General features: G+C 44.5%; 1 protein-coding gene across 5 annotated transcripts in view; it reads right to left on the reverse strand.

The window, feature by feature from the left end:
* Nucleotides 1-5,947: 5,947 nt before the first annotated feature.
* Nucleotides 5,948-20,787, reverse strand: part of letm1 (leucine zipper-EF-hand containing transmembrane protein 1) — a 119,169-nt gene continuing 104,329 nt past the window's right edge. For 3 of the 5 annotated variants that reach the window (XM_038793367.1, XM_038793369.1, XM_038793371.1), the window contains 2 exons: nucleotides 11,795-11,951; nucleotides 5,948-10,315 (listed from right to left, as the gene is read on the reverse strand). In XM_038793367.1, the coding sequence (XP_038649295.1) occupies nucleotides 10,163-10,315; nucleotides 11,795-11,951 (310 nt within the window). In that variant the 3' untranslated portion in view covers nucleotides 5,948-10,162. The remainder of the gene's footprint in view (nucleotides 10,316-11,794; nucleotides 11,952-20,787) is intronic. The other 2 variants (XM_038793368.1, XM_038793370.1) reach the window with 1 other exon arrangement.

Genomic DNA, 20,787 nt, shown 5'->3' on the forward strand with positions numbered 1-20,787 from the left:
AAAGCTCCTGTTTGTTCTGTAGCTCCAGTTGCTCTGCCAGCTCGTCCAGGGTTGCGAGTCTGTTCCCCCATGTAAAAGTCCCTGATTGCTAGCACACCCCCGTCCTGTCTCCACTTCTTAAAATGGCTGGTGGGAATTTGTGGTTACCGCAGATGGAGGCCATGGTGGACAACTTGGTTAAACCGAAGTGTTGTCTCATCTGGTTCCAGATTTTTAGCGTGCCTACCACCACGGGGCTGGATGTGTATTTTGCCGGAGGCGGGGGGGGGGGGGGGGGGGGGGGGGGGGGAGGTGGTGGATGTTAGCGACGTCATGGCTAGGGCTTAGAGGGTCGTTCCCGTACAGGAGGAGTCCTCCATTCTCACCCATTCTGCGCCCGGCTCCCTTACCCATCCCCTCACTCCCTCGGCTGTGGCCTCCCAGTGGTAGTATCACAAGTTCGGAAGGACCAGGCTGCCCATGTTTCTTCTCCTCTGCATCTTGGGGATTCTTGGATTCTTTCCGCCACACACAAGGTATGTACATCTTGATCGTCTGCACTCTCCCTACCAGGGAGAGCGGGAGTGTATCCCATCTCTGTAGGTCCTTTTTTTTCATAAATTTAGAGTAACCAATTCATGTTTTTCCAATTAAGGGGCAATTCAGCGTGGCCAATTCACCTACCCTACACACCTTTGGGTTGTGAAGGCGAAACCCACGCAAACACGGGGAGAACGTGCAATGTCCAAATTACCTAACAAGCACGTCTATTGGGACTTGTTCGAGGAAACCGGAGCACCTGGAGGAAACCCACGCAGACACAGGGAGAACGCGCAGACTCCACACAGACAGTGAGCCAAGCCAGAAATTGAACCTGTGACCCTGGCGCAGTGAAGCAACAGTGTTAAATACTGTGCTACCATGCGGCCTAGCCCAAACCGCTCTAATACCTCTATGGGGTACTTTTATTCGACTGTCGAAGGCCTTTTCTGCATCCAAGGAGACAATCACCTGTGATGTTATCTCCCCGGGTGGGGTCATTATTTCGTTCAGCAGCTGTCTGATATTCGGAATTAGCTGCCTACCCTTGACAAAGCCCGCTTGACAAAGCGACCACTTCTGGTAGTTTTCCAGTCACTTGGCCAGGACTTCTGCAAGTATTTAACGCAAGTATTTGCAGCAGCAAAATTGGTCTGCATGATCGGCATTCCGTCCGGTCTTTGTCTTTCTTGGGTATCAGCGATATGGTAGTCTGTGTTAGCATAGGAGGCACAATGGCCCTTGCGAGTTTGCGAACATCTCCCATAGGTGCGAGGCCAAAGATGGTGCGAATTTCTTTATAGAAGTTCACTGGGAACCCATCAGTGCCTTTCCTACCAGCATGGAGTTGCTGCTCTCCATGACCTCTCCCACTCCTATTGGTGCAGCCAGCTCCCCCCGTCTATCACCCCCACGACTGGCATGTCCAGTCCATTGAGGAACAATTTCATCCCGAGCTCCCATCGGGCAGCTCAGAGATGTACCACCCCCGGTAGAAGGCCTCAAATGCTTGGTTGATCTTTTTTGGTTCGGCTACTGCTGTCCTTTACCTGGGCTATCTCCTTCATGGCTGCCTGCTTTCTCAACTGGGGAACCAACAGGCAGCTAGTCTTCCCTCTGTGTTCATAAAAGGTCCCCCGTGTCTGGTGGAGATGGTGCACTGCCTTCTTGGTGGATAGCAGGTTAATGTCCATTTGTAGCTTTTTCTTCTCCGCCAGAAGCTTTGCGGTCGGGGCCTCGGAGTACCTTCTGTTGACCTCCAGGATGGAGTCGATCAGTTGTTGCCTGGCTGCCCTCTTTTCCCCCGTCTCTACAATCCTTACAGGCTATAATCTCTCCCCAAATCACCACCTTTAGTGCCTGCCAGAACATGGAAAGTTAGACATCTCCATTCTGGTTGTTAGTAATGTACTTGTCTATGGCCTGTGAGGTTTTCTTTATTTAAAAAAAATATTTTTATTGGCATTCTCCAATTTTTACAGCATAACAATTTAACATACAAAACACATGTACCGGGATTCTCTGCCGGCGTGATTCTCCGTTATGCCGGCGCTCAGGGGTTTCCCAACGGCGTGGGGCTGCCCCACAATGGGAAACCCCATTGACCGGCCGGCGTAACGGAAAATCTTGGGGGAGAAATGTGGCACGGCGGAGAATCCCACCCATGATATTTACAAGGTATGATGTTTTTTATGTTCAAATTTTACACATATCCCTTCTGAAAGCCCTCTGTCCCTCTTTGATACTCCCCTGGGTTCCTTCCTTGCCACACCCCCCCACTCCCCTCCCCTGACCCTCTCTGCTTTGTATAGTCTTGTCTCCCTCATCGGTCCCCGTCCCTCCTTTCTTCCTAATCACTATTGGCTTCAAACAGGTCTTGGAACAGGCAGATGAATAGCTCAAATGCTTTGTGGAATCCATCGTCTGACCCTCGGATGGTGTACTTGATCTTCTCCAGACGGAGAAATTCCGACAGGTCTGCCAGTCAGTCTGCAGCTGTGGGTGTTGGTGATCGCCCGCCAAGCAGGATTCTCCGGTGTGTGATTAAGGAAGCAAAAGCCAGGGCGTCAGCCCCCTTCCCTGTATGTAGTACTGGCTGGTCTGAAACCCCGAAGACTGCCACTCTTGGGCACGGCTCCACCCCCACCACCTTGGGCATGGCCTCAATGAAGGCTGTCCAGAACCTGACAAGTCTGGGGCAGTTCCAGAACATGTGGGCGTGGTTGGCCGGGCCTCCCTGGCACAGTTTGCATTTATCCTCCACCTCGAAGAAAAACCTGTTCATTTGGGTTCTAGTAAGGTGAGCCATGTGCACCACTTTAAACTGCATGAGACTTGCGCAGGACGTGGTGGAGTTGGTCCTACTTAGTGCTTCGCTCCAGAATCCCTAACCCTCTTCCATCTTGGGTTCCTATTCTGCCTAGCTCCGTCCAATGTCCTTGCCCTTTCCAGCAGTCATCCGTGGATGTCCCCACCATTCCCCTTGCAGTCAGTTTTTAGAAGTTCCTCTGGTAAAGTGCCCCTCGGGGTCCCAGGGTACCTCGTTGTCTCCTTGCGGAGAAAGTATTTGATTTGAAGGTGCCGGAGCTCTTGTCCTTTCACTAGCTCCAATTCTTACGTTAATTCATTCAGGGTCGGGTGGCAAGGTGGCACAGTGGTTAGCACTGCTGCCTTTGGCACTGAGGACCCGGGTTCGATAACGGCCCTGGGTCACTGTCTGTGTGGAGTTTGCATATTCTCCCCGTGTCTGCGTGGGATTCACCCCCACAACCCAAAGATGTGCAGGGTAGGTGGATTGGCTATACTAAATTGCCCCTTAATTGGAAAAAAATAATTGAGTACTCGAAATTTATTTTTAAAAAGTTCATCTAGGGACGTAAGTCTGTCCCCCATATAAAAGTCCCTGGGCACTAGCCCCGCCCCCATCCTGTCTCAATTTTTTAAAGATGCGGTCTAGCATGTCTGGCAGGAATTTGCGGTTACCAGAGATGAGGGGCATAGAGGACATCCCAGTTAAATTGAAATGCTGCCTCTTGTGGCTACCACCGTTTTCTGGCAGGAAACCTTGTCAGCCAAGAGGCCCATGTCCAACATCGAGGCAAGATGTTGGGCACGGCCCATCTCCAACCTCACATCCATGGAATATGGAGCATGGTCAGATATTGACTATCACTGATTATTCCACTCTATTTCTGGAAGCACCGATTTCCCCACTGCAAAGTCGTCGATACGGGTATATACCTTGAGTACCGGTGAAAAGAACGGCAATTCCTTCTCATCATGGTTTAGGAACCGCCCTGCGTCCAATGTCCCCATCTGCTCCATGAATGTTCCTAGTTCCGGAGCCGTGCCCATCTTTCTCCCCGTTCTGGGGTTTGATTGGTCTGTCAATTAAAATCTCCCCCCGCTCCCCATGATCAGTCGGTGTGTGTCAATGTCAGGGAATCCCACCATGGCCTTCTATATAAAATCTATGTCATCCCAGTTGGGCACACACATATTTACCAGGACTTCCAATGCTTTGTCTAGTGCCATTTTCAACTAAAAGTGCCCATTTGGTTGTGCTCTGGAAGAGAGCTGCCTGATGTCCGACTGCTCAGCACATCCCTGTCACCGGAAGTGTCTGCTCTTCCAATGAATGAAGTGCAGCTTCTGCAAACAATCTCATTACCTCTAGGGGTGGCAGGGAAATCACAGACAGATTTCATCTCATGACTTGGCCCCACCACCACCACCACCACAATGCTTCAGCCAACACACCTACTCTTTCAACAACAACTAGAAACCAAGACTCATTGTCCAGGTCCTGCTGAATAAGGGTTACCTTATTCAGCAGGCTGTTTCAGGATGAAAAGTTGTGAATGGTGCTGAACATTGTGCAATTGATGGAGGGAAGGCCACTGGTGAAACAGCTGAAGATGATTGAGTCTAGGACTGCAGCAGTTCAAGGCAGCAACTCACCACTACCTTCTGAAGGGCAACTAGGGATGGGAAATAAATGTTGGCCTAACCAGCAACTCCGACATCCCGTAAATGAATTTTTAAAAAAATGATCCTGTGAACTCCTGCAGGGATGTCCTGGAACTGAGATAATTGGCCTCCCAACAACCACAATCATCTTCCTGTTCAGTTTTTATGCCATAATTTGATTCCAGGGGCTGGTTTAGCACAGGGCTAAATAGTTGCCTTTTAAAGCAGACCAAGGCAGGCCAGCAGCGTGGGTTCAATTCACGTACCAGCCTCCCTGAACAGGCGCTGGAATGTGGCGACTAGGGGCTTTTCACAGTAACGTCATTTGAAGCCTACTTGCAACAATAAGCGATTTTCATTTCATTATCGGTCAAATGATGCCTCAATGTAATAAATTGTTAAAATACCTAATTGAACACAACCCGTATCAATGGGCATTGAAGCAGCACTATGACTGTTAAGATAAAGCCATACAATCTCAAGAGAAAACTTTTAGAGCAAACACATCAGTCCCCTATAGTGTATCCATCATGTAATTTTGATTAGACCATTAGTAAGTTAGTAACATAGACTGAGTTGCCCTATGGTTGTGAATGTCTCTTTAATTCACTTATCTATCAGTCCGGAAGAAACAGTCTCGAACACGCTCGTACTTAGAATATTCTTTATTGGACAGCCCTCTAGGTATTCCAAAGAAACACCTGTGGGAGAGTGCCAAAGTTTTGACCAAAGCATCCTATCTTTATATGGTTTTTAAGGGGCTGTCCCTTACATTCACTTGAGCTTGCCTCCAGTACAGATTACAGCTTGTTTTTACCAAATGTTTAGTACATGATTAATTTGTTGTCATATTTTCAATACATAATTTTACAGACATTGAGGTTATCTATTGGCACATGAGCGAATAGCAATTTTAGCAAAACACCAGGTGTCCAGCCATGATTTATCAATGGCTCTTACATTTCATATTCCGTCATCCAGCCATCTTCCTTGTTTCTCAAGGCTATTTGGCTTACAGTCATGAATCGGCTCACGAATTCAATAATAACTCCCTCCTCAGTAACTTTCCACTAATGTGTCCCATTAAGTTTGGATTGTTCTAGCTATTAACCCTTGCTTCACATTCTCATGGTGATATACCCAACTCTTGACAATTTGATGACAATGTCTTAAAAATACTGAACTAGTCAACCATATTACTTGGAAGTTTAAAATGCCATTATTTGACACTTGTAGCTAGGACTATTCTCTAAATGATGGGAATTGGGTTATCTGAGTGAGACACAACAGCGATCATTATCTCAAAAATAATGTACTGGAAAACCTTTGCTAATTTCTGGCCAGTGGATCGCTTGAGAAATCTCAGGAACTAGCAGATGAGAATTGAATTGTTGGAGGGTGGGAAAAGAGGGGAGAAATGGAAGAAGTCATAGAAAAATAAATACATCGAAGGCTTGTAGGATTTTAAATCTTTGTGCACTTTAATCATATTCATTTTGCAATTTTTATACACAAATGCCCAGATTTCTCTGAAATTAACTGCTTCCAAATCCAGTCCATCGTTTTCATATTATTTCTAAAAATATGTATAATTTGTATTTTTTTCTAAAGATCAGTCCAACACTTCTGCGCACACATTTATGCTATAGCAGGAAAAAGTTAATAAAGCAGGACCATGACTTGTTACCACAATAGAGGCAAAGACATATGTAGAGCCCACAACATACAGTATCTTACACCATAACTAACAATTAATAGTTCACTAGCTCAGGATGGGATGTGTTTCTAGCAGGCATTAATCATCGTGGCTGTGAAATTAACTATTTTCCCTTTAAATTTCTTAAATGATGTGTTCCATTTCACGCTACAGGAGGGAGTTATTTATATTGTAAAGTAAAGTTGCCATAGTCCCAGATGACCATAGGCTGCTTTCCCCTTTGAGGGGGAGAGCAGACTGATTCAATCCGAGGATCACCACACCTTGGGTAAGGTGCAAGGTTGAGAAGGCATGATAAATTAATATTGTACTTAATAAAAGCTTTTCATAACATGATTAAAAAAAATTAAAAGTACCAATTATCTTTTTCCCCAATTAAAGGGTAATTTAGCATGACCAATCCACTTACCCTGCGCATCTTTGGGTTGTGGGTGAGACCCACGCAGACGGGGAGAATGTGCAAACTCCACACGGACAATGACCCAGGGCTGAGATTGAACCCGGCTCCTCGGCACCATGAGGCAGCAGTGCTAATTATGCCACCGTGCCGCCCCATCATTATATGATTGCAATTAAACTTTCAGATTGCCTAGTCCCTTGTATCTTGTCATACAGTGGTATTAATAACTTTCTTTTTCTCTATCCTTCTCTATCCACCAAAAATAAAATCACATTTTGCTCAGCGTCAGAATCAAGTAGTTTCAGATTGGGTATAATCCTGCCAAATGCAAATTATAGCTCTCGCTATTTGGCTTCCACTGAGCAGCAAACTGTCCTTGTGAAATACATTCTCCACACCAACTAGATCCTTGCAATATCTCAATGAGATCACCAATTTTGAGGCAGCTTCAGATTGTGGTCCTAAATATAAAACATAGAACCTTTATAGTTAAGGGAAGGGAGACTATCATTTGCTCCATTTGAATCTAGGTGACTGGTAAAAAAGAGCATACAGTAAACTACACACTCTCATGTGGTGCAATCGATTGCTATTCCAATGGTCAACAGAGTGGACTGCACAACAACTCGAGGAGCTGCACAAGGAGCTGGGAACAGGTTTGGTGAGAAAAAAATATTTTCCGAAACAAGTGTATATTAGATGACATAACAAAACACTTTAAAGAAACGGACAAGGATGACATAACAAAACACTTTAAAGAAACAGACAAGGATGAATATCTCAAATGTGTCCCTAGTGAATATTGAGATAACTCAATTGTAGAGAGTTAAATGAGCCAGTGCTAACTGCATCTAGTGCAGCACACAATCCAATAGCTTTCAGTATTAAAAACAAATTTGTGTGTCTTCCTTCCAATCTGATTAAGTTATGTATTTGACTGGTCATTTTCTTTTGCCTCCAAAACTGGCCAAAAGTATTAAGTCGCATAGATCAAATATTCAGAACACAATCAGCTGAAACCCAATTTGGTAGCACAGTGGTTAGCACTGTGATTCCAGGGTCCCAGGTTTAATTCCCGGCTTGGGCCACTGTCTGTGCGGAGTCTGCATGTTCTCCCAGTGTCTGCGTGGATTTCCTCCCACAAGTCCTGAAAGGTGTGCTTGTTAGGTGAATTGGACATTCTGAATTCTCCCTCGTGTACCCAAATAGGCGCTGGAGTGTGGCGACTAGGGGCTTTTCACAGTAACTTCATTGTAGTGTTAATGCAAGTCTACTTGTGACAATAATAAATATTATCAATTCTTAGGTTCCAAATAGCTAACTTGCAGTTGAGGGACTTTCTTTAAAAATTTAAATAACTACAGGAAAAACATGTTTGAACTCAAAAGTTTGAGTAAGAGATTGAAATGTGATGGGGTGGGGATTGGAAAGAGAGGATGCATTTTACTATGGTCATGTCAAAAGAAAAATCTGAAATGTATGTTAAAAAGGTCTAAAACAATGCCCCAGATCTTCTGGTCTCCAGGTTGTCAGAGACAAATGTCAATCCAAGATGCATGTCAGATCCCCACGGAAATCATGACACTATGAGAACTGCCCAAGAAGTTTGATTTTACGATTGACAACTCCCTTGCTTTCCGGACCCTCCACAAAAGTCTCCAACTCTGAGCTACAGTCAAAGACTTCAGACAGTTCCTTATTAGTACTTATCCGGAAAGAAATGTTAGACAGATTAAAACCTGGTCCAACACCTGGGTAACTGCATAACCAATCTCATGCGTATCCTCCCCATCCCCAACTATCTGTCACCTTGCCCACCTGCCATCTTGCCCTACCTCACCTATCTTGCTCCTTCACTTCACCCACACTACCACCCTATGCACTCGCTCATTAATCCACTGTTTGCCAACATTCACATCGATCATACACCAGCTAATGCCATAAAAAGGGGTCGTACCTAGTGTTCCCCCTATCGCTACAACGCCGCAATGAAGTTCTTGGAGAGACAGTATTCTGCAATTATGGAGAAGCCAGCCTCAAAAGACCCTGCAAAAAAATGTGGAGCAGCGTCTAGGTGTGGAAAAGTTTGAGCAGAGCAGAAATCAGAGGATGATTGCTGCTCCATGGAAAATCTGGGCCATCGCTTTAAAAATATTTAACTTCAATTAGGTTGAGTAAAGCACTTAATTCAAATAATTTCCAACACAAAATATTAACATTTCATGGCAAATGCCAGAGACTCGCATTGTTTTAACTGCACGTAAATTGACTTCAAATCTAGACATGAACATGAAAATACAATATACAAGTCAATAGTGCAAATACTGCACAGATAGGCCACTAATTATACAACCTTTGTGCAACAGTAATTTTTAGACAAGTTGTTTAGGAAAATATTATGGTCAACGTATACTTTATTTGATATAATCGATTAGAAAACAGAATTGAGTCGACAATGTGCAGGTTAACATAATTTACCATCTTATTCAAATGTAGGTGTTTTTTGAATGTGATACAATTGAACTCCATATTCACATGCCAGTGCAAAAGAAAGTAGAATATGAAAACGTTCTGGGATAGAAATGTATTTAGCATTCAAATTTCATTGCTACATCATTATTCATCCGTATAGTACAATCTTGTGCACATGAACACATCTCATTTGCTGCAACCTCCACAGTATCTGCAATATAAATAAGGGTATAATTTGAAGAATGGGTCAGCTTTTTCTTCACTAAATATTTAACCACTTAAAAAATTAATTTAGCAATACCTGAGTGTATTAAAAAAACCTGATTCACGAACATATCCAGTCAGCAATACAGTAAAACATAAACTGTTTGGGGTGTGTGGGAGTGAACGGCAGCATTGCAGTCTAACATTCATACAACTTATTAAAATGCTTACGTTATAATAGAGTAGATGCCCTATATCACTGAGATTTAACCCTTTAAGGACTTTAATAACATTTCAGCTGCAAAAATAATTTAGCTTATTCCAAAATAACTAAAAGCTTTCTTTGTTTGTTCCATCTGTCTAATTCAACTGTATAGCACTCATTTTGAATTGATAGAAAACCAATTTTAATGGACACTACTCTGAAATTAAAATAAGCCCCAATATTGAAAGGGTTTGTAGTGGTCCAGAATTACATATTTGCATGAATGTAAATATTTCCTGAAAGATATGGTACTCAATTTCAATTAACTGTCTCACTGTCCACGGTAAGCACTTAACACTCCCCAAGGCTATGTTTTCCTGTTGCTTTGTTCATTTATAAAAACAATATTATTAGAGCCTACCACATCACAATAACATTACTTTTATAAGTGTATTTTCAAAGAAACATTGTTTCTAAGCTTCAGGAATGGTGGAATTCAATTTTCGGCATAACAGAAAACATTTCATTTCTGCAGCACAATGCAGCAATCTACAATTCCTCTGCAGTACACATTGTCCACTTGATTCCTTTTGTTATGCACATAACACATTTCAAAGATCAAACAAATAAAATTAGATTGATTCGATATCATGAGCATTTTATTAGATGAAGCTGTTTAATTCTGGACTTCTGCCGCCTGTTCCTTCTCCGACTTCTCTTTTGCTTTCTGGTGTTCTACAACCTTCTCTTCCTTGCGCAATAATTCCAAAATCTCCGCAACCTGGTTGGTTGAGATGTCTATATCCTCCTTATCAATTAACTTCACCACCTGCAAAGATAGGAAATCAGTCAGGCAACAAATAGTTGTCTAGCAAGCTGATTTGGTCATCCCTAGATGCCCTTCAAAAGGTGGTGGTAAATTGCCTTCTTGAACCCAAGGTGTAGGTACAGCTACCATACTGTTAGGAAGGGAGTTTCAGGATTTTGCCACAGCGACAGTGAAGGATCAGCGATATGCTTCCAAATCAGGGTGGTGAGTGACTTGGAGGGGAACCTCCACGTGATGGGGTTCCCAGGTATCTGCTCCTCTTGTCCTTCTAGACGGTAGTGGTTATGGGTTTGGAAGGTGCTGTCGAAGGAACCTTGATGAGTTACTGCAGTGCATCTGGTAGATGGCACACATGACTGCCACCGTTCATCGGTGGTGGAGGGTTTGAATGTTTGTGGAAGGGGGAGTAATTCAGATGGGCTACTTTGCCCTGGATGGTGTCAAGCTTCTTGAATGTTGTTGGAGCTGCGTTTATCCAGGCAAGTGGAGAGTATTCCATCACACTTCTGACTTGTGCCTGGTGGACAGGCTTTGGGGGGAGTGGGGGGTGGTCAGGAGGTGAGCTGCTCCCCGCAGGATTCCTAGCCTTTGACCTGCCCTGGTAGCCACAGTATTATTATGGCTCGTCTAGTTCAGTTTCTGACCAATGGTAACCCCCAAGATGTTGAATGTAGGGGAGTCAGCGATGGTAATGCTATTGGATGTCAAGGGGCAACGGTTAAATTCTCACTTGTTAGAGATGGTCATTGCCGGGCCTTTGTGTGGCACGAATGTAACTTGCCACTTGTCAGCCCAAGCCTGGATATTGTCCAGGTCTTGCTGCATTTGGACATGGACTGCTTCATTGTTTGTGTGGTGAATGGTGCTGAACATTGTGCAATCCTCCGCAAACACCCCCACTTCTGACCTTATGAGATGGATCATCCACTTAAAGGGATGATGGCAATATCCTATGTGGAGACAGATGCTGAACAAATGATAAAGGAACTGAATAATGGCAATTGAGTCACAAGTAGTCGATTGAATTATTATTTTGAAACCAAGAAGATAACCAGTCAGCAGAAATCTTCACAAGTTTGAACAAAAGATATTCCACGCTCATTTACAAGGTTGCGATTATTAGTCAGACACACAAACATAAATTACATATTCCAGGTTGCAGAATTGCTTTTCATTCAATAAGACTCTCAGGGAACCAAAAGGGTTATTACATTACCGCATTTCTATAAAGGATAAAGAATACCAATAGAAACATTTCTGCAGCCAATAACTTAATCAGGGTAACTCTGACAGCTTGCACCATCCATGTTAGACCTTGAACTTTGCTCCATGGTTTCTCGATTATAGATTTTCTTAAATTCAGAAGAGACAGGAGGAGAAAATAGTAGACAATTTTTCTGAAAACACAGTTTACCTGAATCATGTCTAGTTTAGCAATCTTAAGGTTGCGATTTAAAAAAAAAAACATGTCAAGCTTACTTTTATGACATCGTTGATATCGATTCTTCCATCCTTGTTTTCATCCAAGGATTCAGCAATGTTTTGTAATTTGTGATGTGGGATATTCTGGATTTTCTTCATTGCACTGATCAGCTCATCAATGCTGATAAGATTTTCCCTGAAGGTGAAATACAAACTGCATATAGGAAAAAATTAAAGTTAATTGCAACTTTTTATGAGTAAAGGATGAGAGGACCTGCGGGAGAACCTTAATTTTCAGATTTGCAAATTTATCACCCAATTCCAACCTCGAGGCGTTTGGCTGGAATATCATCTGTACTTCAAAAATGGAAGCCAATTAAACATTAATTTCTAATCTCTAATTGCTATTATGGTGAGTGAGAAGTATGTCAATATATTATAATGTTATTTAAATAGGCAGTAGCAATATATTCCGTACGAATACATATGATTTTTATTTCTTGAACACACAGTATTTCTCCACAATTTTAAAACATACCAATTTTTTAAGGAACTTTTTGCACAAGATACTCTCTTGAATTCAGTACCGATTGAAACTCCAGGTCTAGTGCCCCCTAAAAACTATATTGTTTATTTACCTGTACAATAACGAGATAAAGTGCCAAAACACCAAAATCAAAGAACCTTACTCAAGCATACCATGCCTTTAACATGAAGAAAAGCATACACTCTGGTGGCGGTGGCTCGGGCTAACAATCACTATACATAGGAACATAGGGCATAGGTGTTGGGAGTAAGCCATTCAACCCTTTGAGACAACTCTGCCATTCAATAGGATCATGGATGATCTCATTGTAGGGCAGCACGGTGGCACAGTGGGTTAGCCCTGCTGCCTCACGGCGCCGAGGTCCCAGGTTCGATCCCGGCTCTGGGTCACTGTCTCTGGAGTTTGCACATTCTCCCCGTGTTGCGTGGGTTTCACCCCCACAATCCAAAGATGTGCAGGATAGGTGGATTGGCCACGCTAAATTGTCCCTAATTGGAAAAAATGAATTGGGTACTCTTGAATTTTTTTATTTAAAAAAAAATGGATGATCTGGTTGTGATCTCAACTCCGCTTTGCCATCTACCACCCACAACCTGAGACTTCCTTTGTCTATCAAAAATCTATTCAACTCTGCCCTGAATAAATGACTCAGCTTTCACTGCTCTCTGGGAAAGATAATTCCACATACTGACAACCCTCAGAAAAAAACATCTCCTCATCTATGTCTTAAAAATCCAACACGGACAAAGAATTAAAGCTGAAATCATCCTTTTGGAGTGTGTTTGTTTGTGTGCGCTTATCCTCAAACAAGAATGAGAACTTGGGAAAGCCAGTGGAGAGTTGAAACTAGGTCATTTTCAGATTCTCCAAGCACAAATTTAGAAGTGTTAATCTTTAAATATATTTACTAAACATGAAAGTACATCATAGCTAATTTGAAAAAAATGATTTCTCTATTCTCCTTGGAATCAAAACTAGAAAGGAATTTCCCTTGGGTGATAAACACAATACAAAACTAACTGGATAAGCCATGGAATCTTTGGACTTGTCTACCTGGTTCCAGTTTGACTGTGGCCTTGTGCAATACCAAATTTGAAGTGCAGAGCATATGTACTAACTAATATATTAAAACTCTCACAACTAGGTTCAAATATAATGTATCAGCATTTAAAACTACATTTGCCTACATCATAAACTCCCAAGTGTACTATAAAAAGCCCCACAGGTTAATAGCTTGGTCTACTGATTTATTCCTTTTTAAAAAAATTTAGAGTACCCAATTATTTTTTTTCCCAAATAAGGGGCAATTTAGCATAGCCAATCCACCTAACCTGCACATCTTTTGGGTTGTGGGGGTGAAACCCATGCAGACATGGGGAGAATGTGCAAACTCCACACTGAGAGTGACCCAGGGCCGGGATTCGAACCCGGGTCCTCAGCGCCGCAGTCCCAGTGCTATCCACTGCACCACATGCCACCCTTTACTGATTTATTCTTGACATTCAATGACAATGTTTGGGCGGCATGGTAGCAGTGGTTAGCACTTGTGCTTCACAGCGACAGGGTGCCAGGTTCGATTCCCGACTGGGTCACTGTCTGCGCGGAGACTGCACGTTACCCAGTGTCTGTGAGTTTCCTCCGGGTTCCTCCCACAAATCCCAAAAGATGTGCTTGTTCGGTGAATCGGACATTCTGAATTCTCCCTCTATGTACCCGAATAGACGCGAATGGAGTGGCAAGCCAAACAAAACTCATAATAACCGGTATTATAATTCTTCAACTGACAGATGCATTGCGTAATTGTCCAGTGCATCAGGCTGCCAACTAAAAAAAACATAATTAGTTTCATGATAATAAAATTAAACAATTAATCTTGGTTTTAATTGCATATTAGGTACTGTGTTCATTACATTAATGTTTGGTTCATCACTGTTTGGCTAAACAGTCTACAGAAGTCTAGATCAGCTGTTTGGCCTTCAAGATACCAAGTCACAGGTCTTACAATCATTGTAAAGATAAGAAATACATTTAGAAGTATGGACCCCTTTGTCAGAAAGGAGATACAGAGCTTCCCAGTAGAGCCGGCTTCCGCAGTGCTGGAGGAGATGCTGACGACAGGGGGATTGGAGAAGTGGGTAGTATCGGCGGTTTACGGGACTATTTTGGAGGAGGAGAAGGCATCGCTAGAAGGGATCAAGGCAAAGTGGGAGGAAGAGTTGGGAGAGGGTATGGAGGAGGGGTTCTAGTGTGAGGTGCTCCTGAGGGTGAGCGCCTCCACCTCGTGTACGAGGTTGGGGCTGATACAGCTGAAGGTGGTGTATAGCGTGCACCTCACAAGGAAGAGGATGAGCCAGCTCTTTGAGGGGATAGAAGATGTGTGAACGTTGCGGGGGGGGGGGGGGGGGGGGGGGGGGGCGCAAACCACGTTCGTATGTTTTGGTCCTGTCCAAAGCGGGAGGGTTACTGGAAGGAGGTTTTTAGGGTAATCTCTTAAGTGGTGCATGTGAAACTGGACCCAGGCCCTCGGGAGGCCATATTTGGAGTGTTGGGCCAGCCGGTGTTGGAAACGAGTGCAGAGGCAGACGTTGCAGCCTTCGCCTCGCTGATTGCGTGAAGGCAGATCCTGTTAGGGTGGAGATCAACATCTCCACCCTGTGTCCTGGCGTGGCGGGGGGACCTGCTGGAATTCTTGACGCTTGAAAAGATCAAATTTAAACGGAGGGGAAGGATGGAGGGGTTCTACAATTCATGGGCGTTATTCATTATGCACTTTCGAGAATTGGATCACATCGAACATTAGGGGTGTGGGGGGCTGAGAGGGTTGGGGGCGTGGAAGAGAGGGACTGTATGTGTTAATGGTGACTATGGGTGATTCCAGATTCCTTTTTGTCATTTGTTTATGTTAACATGCGGGCTAATGCTTGGGGTTTGGTGGGAGAATGGGATTGTTATTATTGATTTGGGGATTGACATTACATTTGTTACTGATTATTGTTTATTGCCGGGTGTAAATTTGGGAGAAACTGTGAAAAAGGAGGAGAATAAAGTATGGTCCCCATCAAGCCTGCTCTGCTCAACATGATAATAGCTGATCTCCTCACTCAACTTCACTTTTGTGTCAGCTTATTCTTGGAGGATAAAACTCTATCTATCCCAGCCTTGAATATACTCAATAGTGAAGCAACCCTCTGGGATTGGGAATTCCAAAGATTCACAACCTGCTGAATGAAGAAATTTCTCCTCATCTCAATCCTAAATTATCACCCCCTTGTCCAGGGACTGTGCTCCTATGTTTTAGATTCCCGAGCCAAGACAAACAACCTCTGAGTGTGTGTCCACCCTGTCAAGTCCCTTCAGAATCCTTTATGTTTCAATGAAATCATCTCTCATTGTTCTAAACGTCAGACAGAATAGGCCCAATTCACTCAGCCACTCATCATAGGATAATCCAATTATGCAGAAGACTTCTGCTGTACTGCCTCCAATGCAAGTATATCCTTCCTTAGATATGGAGAGTGAAACTGAGCACTCTAAAATTGCAGAAAGATTTTTTTGCTCTTTTCCTCCACTCCCCTTGCAGTAAAGGTCAACATGCCAAATCTTAACTTGCAATCTCTTCAAGAGTCTCTTGTGGAGAAGAGCATAACTAGAGGCTGTTAATATAAATCAAGAAATTCAATAGGGAATTTGGAAGAAACTTCATCAAAAAGAGTGGTAAAAATGTTGAATTCACTGCTCCAGGGAGTTGTTAAAGCAAACTGTACATAATGCATTTATGGGGAGACTAGACAAACATATGAGGCAGAAGGAAATAGATGGTTTTATGATGGTAGATTACATGAGAAAATGATGGAGGAGGCTCAAATGAAGCATTAACATCAGCATTGGCTGGGTTGAATGGTAGCGGCATGGTGGCACAGTGGTTACCACTGCTGCCTCAGCTCCAGGGACCCGTGTTCAATTCCGGCCTCGGATGACGGTGTGGAGCTTGCACATTCTCCCAGTGTCTGCGTGGGTTTTCGCCGGGTGCTCCGGTTTCCTCCCAGTCCAGAGATGTGCAGGTTAGGTGGATAGGACATGCTAAATTACCTCTTAAGTGTCCAAAGGTTAGATAGGGTTAATAGGTTATGGGGATAGGGTGGAGGTGTCGGCTGAAGTATTGTGCAGGCATGATGGGCTGAATGGCCTCCTTCTGAACTATAGGGATTCTATGAACGATTTGTGCCATATACCCAATGTAATTCTATGCAATCCCATGAAAGAGCAAACTTGATAGAAAAGGCCAGAAGCAAAGCAAGGATATCAGGGTGTTAAGAGAACCTTTCTGCAACACTGTGCCCAGATCTCCATCTTAATATCCAGGGAATTGGCAACTTTTGCAGTAAGGGAAACAGATATATGTATAATTGAGCCACTAAAAGATTATTTTCACCTGCAGTTTAGAGTGCCCAATCAGATTCTTGATCTGGAGATCGAGTTGAAAGTGAAATCTGCAGAGATTTTCCTCTAAACCCCTCCCCCACAAGCATCATTGACTCAGAGCACAGCAGCATACTTGTCACCAGAAGATGGCGCCCAGTCCAGATTAACCAGTGACATTAAAAAAAACCCCGAATTACTTTGAATAGAACATATTAAAGGAAGAGGCGGGAAAATTTTTTTTAGAAAGGAATGAAGCTATTTGTGTCTCACTGGGTGGCACGGCAGTGGCTAGAACTGTTGCTTCACAGTGCCAGGGTCCCAGGTTCGATTCCCGGCTTCGGTCACTTGTCTGCGGAGTCTGCACGTTCTCTCAGTGTCTGCGTGGGTTTCCTCCGGTTTCCTCCCACAAGTCCCGAAAGACGTGCTGTTAGTTGAATTGGACATTCTGAATTCTCCCTCAGTGCACCGGAGTGTGGTGACTAGGGAATTTTCGCAATAACTTCATTGCAGTGTTTTTTAAAATAAATTTAGAGTACCCAATTATTTATTTCTCCAATTAAGGGGCAATTTAGCGTGGCCAATCCACCTAACCTGCACATCTTTGGGTTGTGGGGGTGAAACCCACGCAGACACGGGGTGAATGTGCAAACTCCACAGAGAGTGACCTGGGCCAGAATTGAACCCAGCAGTGCTACCCACTGCGCCACCGTGCCGCCACTACTTCTCTGCAGTGTTAATGTAAGCCTACTTATGATAATAATAAAGATTATTATTAAGGCTTTTTCAGCCTTTCATGTCTGATCCATGTTTTAATTAGATCATGGCTGACTTGCACCTCAAATCTATCCCATCATTCTTTGGTACCCTTACCTAATAAAAATCTGATGTTTGAAACTTCAATTGACATCTGTAGTTGAGATACAAAAGTGCTTGGATCAGAGAGGGAAAAACTTTACTGTCTTACAAAACAATCAACATCTTCCAGACCTTGCTATCTTGGTGAATATTGCGAACACCTGATCTCATCATCAGGAGGATAAAGCAACGTTCTTCGGTCTTTCAAGCAGAAGTATCAACTGTAGAGGCAGCAACTTGGCATTATTGTCCTGCCTTGAAACGTTGTTGGGACTGAATTCGATCATACAATGGTACAGAGCAAAGAAAAGGCATTCAGTTAATCGACTGGCAGCACATTGGTTGGCACTACCGTCTCATAGCATCAGGAACCAGGGTTGGATTCCTGCCTTGGGTGACTTGTCTGTTTGGGGTATGGACGTTCTCCCTGTTCTTGCGGGGGTTTTCTCCGGGTGCTCCGGTTTTCTCCCACAGTCCAAAGATGACTGGTTAAGTATATTGGCCATGATCAATGAGCAGGGCTACAGGGATTGGATTGGTTTATTGTCACGTGTACCGAGAGACAGTGAAAAAAATTGTTCTGCGCGCAGCTCAAACAGATCATTCCGTACATGAAAAGAAAATATATAATAGGGTAAACATAAAATACACAATGTAAATACAGGCATCAGGTGAAGCATACAGGGCCTAGATAGTGGTTGGTGCAGACTCAATGGGCCTAACGCACTGCTTCTGCACGAGAGGGATTCTATGGAATCTCCTTTAAAGAAAATCCCAGTTAGTCAATTCCCCTGCTCTTGCCCTACAAAGCTTTTCCTTCAAGTATATGTCAGATTTTCCTTTTAAGGCCTGAACCAGTAACCACCCATTTTATCAGGCAGATACTTCTGAACTACTAATCTGAACTACTAATTCAGTAAAAATAAGTTTTACTCATGTTATCTCCAGCTTTTGCCAATAACCTTAAATCTGCACTATCCAGTTTTTGATATTCAGCCATTGGAAATGTGAGTTTTGTGCACATGAGCATTGGGAGAGACCACATCCAGAGTGAGTTGGAATGGAGTGAGAATTTGGTGCAGAGTGGAAAGAGGTGCTTTTTGCTTTTCCTCCTTGCTTTGTAACGTTTTAACCTTCAGAGTGTGGTCTTGCCCTGCTGCAGCACTAGAGGCTACAGGGGAGAGCTGTTTGGTAAGTAATGAATGAATCTGGAATGAATCTGGTGAACCTCCTCTGAACTGCTTCAAATGCCACCACAGCCTTCCTCAAATAAGGAAACCAAAACAGGTCTCACCAACACCCTATACAATTGCAACAACACTTCTCTATTTTCATACTCCAATCCTTGTGCAATAAACATTCCATTTGCCTTTCTTTTTCAAAAAAAAAGTTTTTATTCTCCATTTTCACATTTTCCTCCAAAATTCCCACCCTACCCCCAAACAGTAAACGGTAACAAATACAAAGTCAATCCCCTTAACAATAACAATGATCCCATTCTCCCACCACCCCAAACGGCCCACCTGTCAATATATGCATCCAATAAAACACTCCCACGGTGGAAACAAAAAAAAAAAACAAAGGAGAAAAAAAAAGGGGTCCGGGACCACCGCCCATGGTCACCCTAGAGTCTCTCCCCCCCCCCCCCCCCCCCCGGGCCACTCTAGAATCCACCCACCGCCACACTCAACGCCGACCAACCTCCGAAAGAGTAACATATGTGATACCCAAGAGTTGTAAACCACCCCCCCCCCCCTTCAACTCCTCCCGCCCACTGCCTCTTGTAAAACTCCTTCCCCCAACCTCGGTTCCTTCCCCCCAACTTTCCACTCCGCCGAGACCACTCGGACCCTGTTCTGCCAGGCTCCGATGGCCGCAGCCCCTCCCCCACCTCACTCCCGTTCACTGGCCGGTTTAAACCGGCCAGCGTGGAGGCCCCCGCCCGGGTCCCTTTCCCCCTTGCCCGGCCCAAGGAAAACCCAGAAATCCCCTTTTAGCACGCACACCCAGATATCCACCTACACCCCAAAGAGCCCTCGCTTCGAGTGCAAATCCCATCACTTTCCTTGTCCAAATATATAACACCATTAGCTCCTTTAGCCCATGACGCACTGAAACAAAAAAAGAAGAGACAAAAAAGAAGAAAATACAGTCCTGAGGTTACATCGGCACATGGCCATTTCTCAGTTCTGCCACAGCCTTCGCAAACTCCTCCGCTCCTTCCGCCGTTCCAAAATAAACGTCCTTGAGCTTATAAGTCACCCCCAGCTTCGCTGGATATACAATGCCGCACTGCACCTTGCTGATGTACAGTGCCCTCTTCACCCGGTTGAAAGCAGCCCGCCTTCTCGCCAGCACCACCGTAAAGTCCTGCACCACCCGCTTCTGCTTGGCCCAGCACAGGACCTTCTCTTTCACACAGTACCTACGGGAGCACAAAGTCACTACGCTTGGTGGCTCCCCCGCCTTTGGTACAGGCCTCCCTGACCGATGAGCCCGATCCAGTTCATATCGGGAGGGATCCTCCCCCTGCCCCAATAGTTTCGCCAGCGTAGCGGCAAAATACTCCTTCGGCCTCAGCACTTCAACTCCTTCGGGCAGCCCCACAATCTTCAAAATCTGTCGTCTGGACCCGTTTTCCAGGTCTTCCAATTTACCTCGCAGATCCTTATTCACCTCCATCGCCTTCTGCATCTCCTTCCCCATCGCGGTAAGTGGATCACCGTGCTGCGCCACCGTCTCTTCCACTACCTTCAGCGCCTCCCCTTGCGCCCGCACCTCCGCCATTGCACTCGCCACTGCCGTCGTCACCAGGGAAATCGCCTCCTCCACCAGCACACTCAAAACCTCCCTCATCGCCTCCAGGTGTTTTGTAAACTGCCTTTCGAATTCTGCAGCCATTACCGTAGTTATTTCTTCAGCAATGCAGCCTCCCCTGGTGCTCCAGCCTCCTTCTTCTCTGGTGACCTCTCCACTCCCCGACAGGCCCTCAGTTGTTCTTTTACCGGCCGTTTTCTTGCTGATCCTGGACATCTTCTTCTACTGTGCCTCCTCCATGCCTTTGACGCCTCCGTGGACCCTGGGACCGGGCTTAAAGCCCCGAAAATGCCGTTCCCGATCGGGAGCCCTCCGTTGCGCGGCGCGCCGCCCCCCCCCCCCCCCCCCCCCCCGCCGTCACCGGAAGTCCTTTCTTAGTTTGCCTTTCTTAATACATTTTGTACCTGCA

This window comes from Scyliorhinus canicula, chromosome 3 (assembly GCF_902713615.1).
Source record: "Scyliorhinus canicula chromosome 3, sScyCan1.1, whole genome shotgun sequence".
Classification (NCBI taxonomy): domain Eukaryota; kingdom Metazoa; phylum Chordata; class Chondrichthyes; order Carcharhiniformes; family Scyliorhinidae; genus Scyliorhinus; species Scyliorhinus canicula.